Here is a 3,531-nt window from a genome sequence, read left to right as displayed (position 1 = left end):
GAGGGGCGCAAGAGGAGGAGGAGGAGGGTTAAGTTTGCCGCTGCGGTTTTTGTTTTGGTTTGGTTTTTTGGATGCTGCTGCAAGGCGACTTGACGCATTCCGGCACTGGCTCCTACTCCTAAGCGGCGCGTCTCACCCGGAGCAGGTAAGGAAAAGCCCCTTCTCCCCGCCGCTGTTACACTCGATTTTGGACGGTTTGGGTCTGGGATGTCGACCTCCCTCCCCTTGTCTCTCTCTCAGTTACGTTTAGCTGCTGCAAAGCAGGAGAGGAGATGCTTTGCTCTCCCTCTCGTAATCCACTCCCCCCCCCCAGTTGGTGTGATGAAGTTGTCAGTGCTCAGCTAAGTCTCCACAGCGGGGAGTGCGGTGCTCGGGAGACTCCTTGCAGGAGCTGACCCCACTGAAGTTGCCTGGGAAGCCCTCCCGATGAGTTCGGGGCACCTTCTGCCTTGGAGACCCTGGTGTATGTCCGGGGATGTGTAGGAACGCGTAGAACTCCGCACGTGCTGCCGTAGTGGGCAGAACGGGATGTTCCTGCTGGTGTGAAAGCCAATCCATTGCGCCTGAGTGTGTGTGTGTGTGTGTGTGTGTGGAGGGGCTTGGGGGCTGGTTTATTCTGTTTCTCTCCTCCCTGGCAGCCTCCATCCTGCAAGTGAGCTTTATGCCTTCAAAGCAGAGTATTTCCATCCCTCCCTCCCTCCCCAGCGCAAAAGAGGAGAGGACCAGGGCAGTGGTGGGGGGGGGGGGGGGGGGGGGAGGAAGAGGCAGGTGATGGAAATTTGCTGAGTTGGCATTGCAAGGACTCGCCTCCCAGCCAGCCCGTGATTTATATATTTATTTCTGTATTTATTTATTTATTTTATGTGTATGTGCGTGCATGTGTGTGTGTGTGTGTGTGGTAGCTTCATGGCAGCAGCTGCGGCGATGGTCGAGCCGGCGAGAAAAGTGGACGGATCGAGTTAAAGGCTAAAGGAGACGGCTGGGGAGGGGAGCCCCAGCCTGGGGGTGCACTCCATAGACCTTCAGCCTCCCGGTTTGGGGGACAGGACCCCTCACCTTACCTGCCCTCTGCCCCCCCTAAAGGTACTTCTTCCCTCTTTCTTCACCCTCCCATCATCCCTGATGCCTCTCCCTTCATCCCGCCTCTCTTTTCCCCTTTTGGGTATTTCCATCCTTTAGGCTCCTCATCTACCCCTTCCTCAAGCTCCCCGTCCCACCTCAACCCCCCGCCCCTGAACCGCCCTGGGTCTCTCTGTGCTCCTCCATCCTCCTCCTCCTCCTCCTCCCTTTCCCTCACTTCTCCCCTGCCCCTTGGTCCCCTTTCCCGTGTGCCACCATGACCGTGATGGCTGGAGAGAACATGGACGAGACTTCTGCGCTACCTGGCCACCCCCAGGATAGCTACCAGCCCACTGCCCACGACGACCACGAGTGCTGTGAGCGCGTGGTGATAAACATTGCGGGACTGCGCTTCGAGACGCAGCTGAAGACTTTAGCCCAGTTCCCCAACACGCTGCTGGGCAACCCCAAGAAGCGCATGCGCTACTTTGACCCCTTGCGCAACGAGTACTTCTTCGACCGCAACCGGCCCAGCTTCGACGCCATCCTCTACTACTACCAGTCCGGGGGGCGGCTGCGCCGGCCCGTCAATGTCCCCCTGGACATGTTCTCTGAGGAGATCAAATTTTATGAGCTGGGTGAAGAGGCCATGGAGAAGTTCCGGGAAGATGAAGGATTCATCAAAGATGAGGAGAGACCCTTGCCGGAGGGGGAGTACCAGCGCCAAGTGTGGCTCCTCTTTGAGTACCCAGAGAGCTCTGGGCCAGCAAGGGTTATTGCAATAGTCTCTGTCATGGTGATCCTCATCTCCATCGTGATCTTCTGCCTAGAGACATTACCTGAGCTGAAAGAGGACAAGGAGTACACAGTGCACCGCACTGACAACACCACCCAGGTCTACAAATCCAACATCTTCACAGATCCCTTCTTTGTTGTGGAGACCCTGTGCATCATCTGGTTCTCATTTGAGCTGGTGGTGCGCTTCTTTGCTTGCCCTAGCAAGACTGATTTCTTCAAGAACATAATGAACTTCATTGACATTGTGGCCATCATCCCTTACTTCATCACCCTGGGCACTGAGATGGCTGAGCGGGAGGGGACTCAGAAGGGAGAGCAGGCCACCTCCTTGGCCATCCTGAGAGTCATCAGACTGGTAAGAGTCTTTCGAATCTTCAAACTCTCCCGGCACTCTAAGGGCCTCCAGATTTTGGGACAGACCCTCAAAGCAAGTATGAGAGAGCTAGGTTTACTAATCTTCTTCCTCTTCATTGGGGTGATTTTGTTCTCTAGTGCGGTATATTTTGCTGAGGCTGAAGAACCTGAGTCTCATTTCACAAGTATCCCTGATGCTTTCTGGTGGGCGGTGGTATCCATGACCACTGTGGGCTATGGTGACATGTACCCTGTGACAATTGGAGGCAAAATCGTAGGCTCCTTGTGTGCCATCGCTGGTGTGCTGACAATTGCCCTGCCTGTACCTGTCATCGTGTCCAACTTCAACTACTTCTACCACCGAGAAACAGAAGGGGAAGAACAGGCTCAGTTACTTCACGTTAGCTCCCCTAATTTAGCATCTGACAGTGATCTCAGTCGCCGCAGCTCCTCCACAATCAGCAAATCTGAGTACATGGAAATCGAAGAGGATATGAATAATAGCATAGACAATTTTAGAGAGGCTAATCTCAGAACTGGCAACTGCACTGTAGCCAACCAAAACTGCGTTAATAAAAACAAGCTGCTGACTGATGTGTAAACAAAAACAAAACAAAACAAAATCCCCACTCACAGCTTGAAGACTTTAGTGACACAGTCACACTTTGTAGATGCTTTACTGATAGTCTTTGAATGCTTTATTTACCTCGTAAATGCATTGTTGCATTGCGAATCTTTGCTCTGCGATAAAGAAGCTTCCAGGATCCATGAAAGATAAAATTTTGTTTCTTTTCAGAAAAGCATTTTCCACCTGGTAAACGATAACCATTCGAACTAGTTTAGTTTTAAGCCGTTATGACGCTAGACCTAAACTTTTCCTCTCCCATCTCCTCTTGTTTTTGTTTTTTTTTTTTGGATAAAGTTATCTTAAACTAAGCAAGACAGTTTTTAGAGCTATTAAGCATATGCATGGATTCCAGTAAAAATATTCTGCAAAACTGCACAGTTGCAAGAAAGTGCATCAGATAATAATAGTACAAAAAGATCAGCCAAAACCTGCGGCGAGCGTTTGCCGTGGTGTTTATGAAGGAGTGCAAATTTTCCTTCCGCCCCCTCTGTGAAAGATTCCATCCTTCCAAACTACAGATCCACACAGCACCTTATTAAAAAACCTACTTAAGCCTGGTCTCTTTTGCTGTCCGTAGAAGAAATATCCTAAAAGGAGAATAACAAACAAAAATGAAGACCAAACATCTGCAATGCTGCTAAGTTCTCTCACATGCAGATGATAGAAACACACTTTTCTTGCCCTCCCCATTC

General features: G+C 50.9%; 1 protein-coding gene across 1 annotated transcript; it reads left to right on the top strand.

The window, feature by feature from the left end:
- Window positions 1–947: 947 nt before the first annotated feature.
- On the top strand, window positions 948–2,812 carry LOC309572463 (potassium voltage-gated channel subfamily A member 1; the record flags this gene model as incomplete). Its single annotated transcript, XM_082280777.1, has 2 exons — window positions 948–1,075; window positions 1,298–2,812. Exon 2 carries the CDS (start codon window positions 1,337–1,339, stop codon window positions 2,810–2,812), a length of 1,476 nt encoding a protein of 491 aa, XP_082136903.1. The 5' UTR covers window positions 948–1,075; window positions 1,298–1,336.
- Between the last annotated feature and the right edge of the window lie 719 nt (window positions 2,813–3,531).

The sequence above is a fragment of the Coloeus monedula genome, assembly GCF_965178545.1.
Source record: "Coloeus monedula genome assembly, chromosome: 4".
NCBI lineage: Eukaryota > Metazoa > Chordata > Aves > Passeriformes > Corvidae > Coloeus > Coloeus monedula.
Note: the sequence above shows the minus strand (reverse complement) of the source record. Positions and strands in the feature narration are given on the sequence as shown.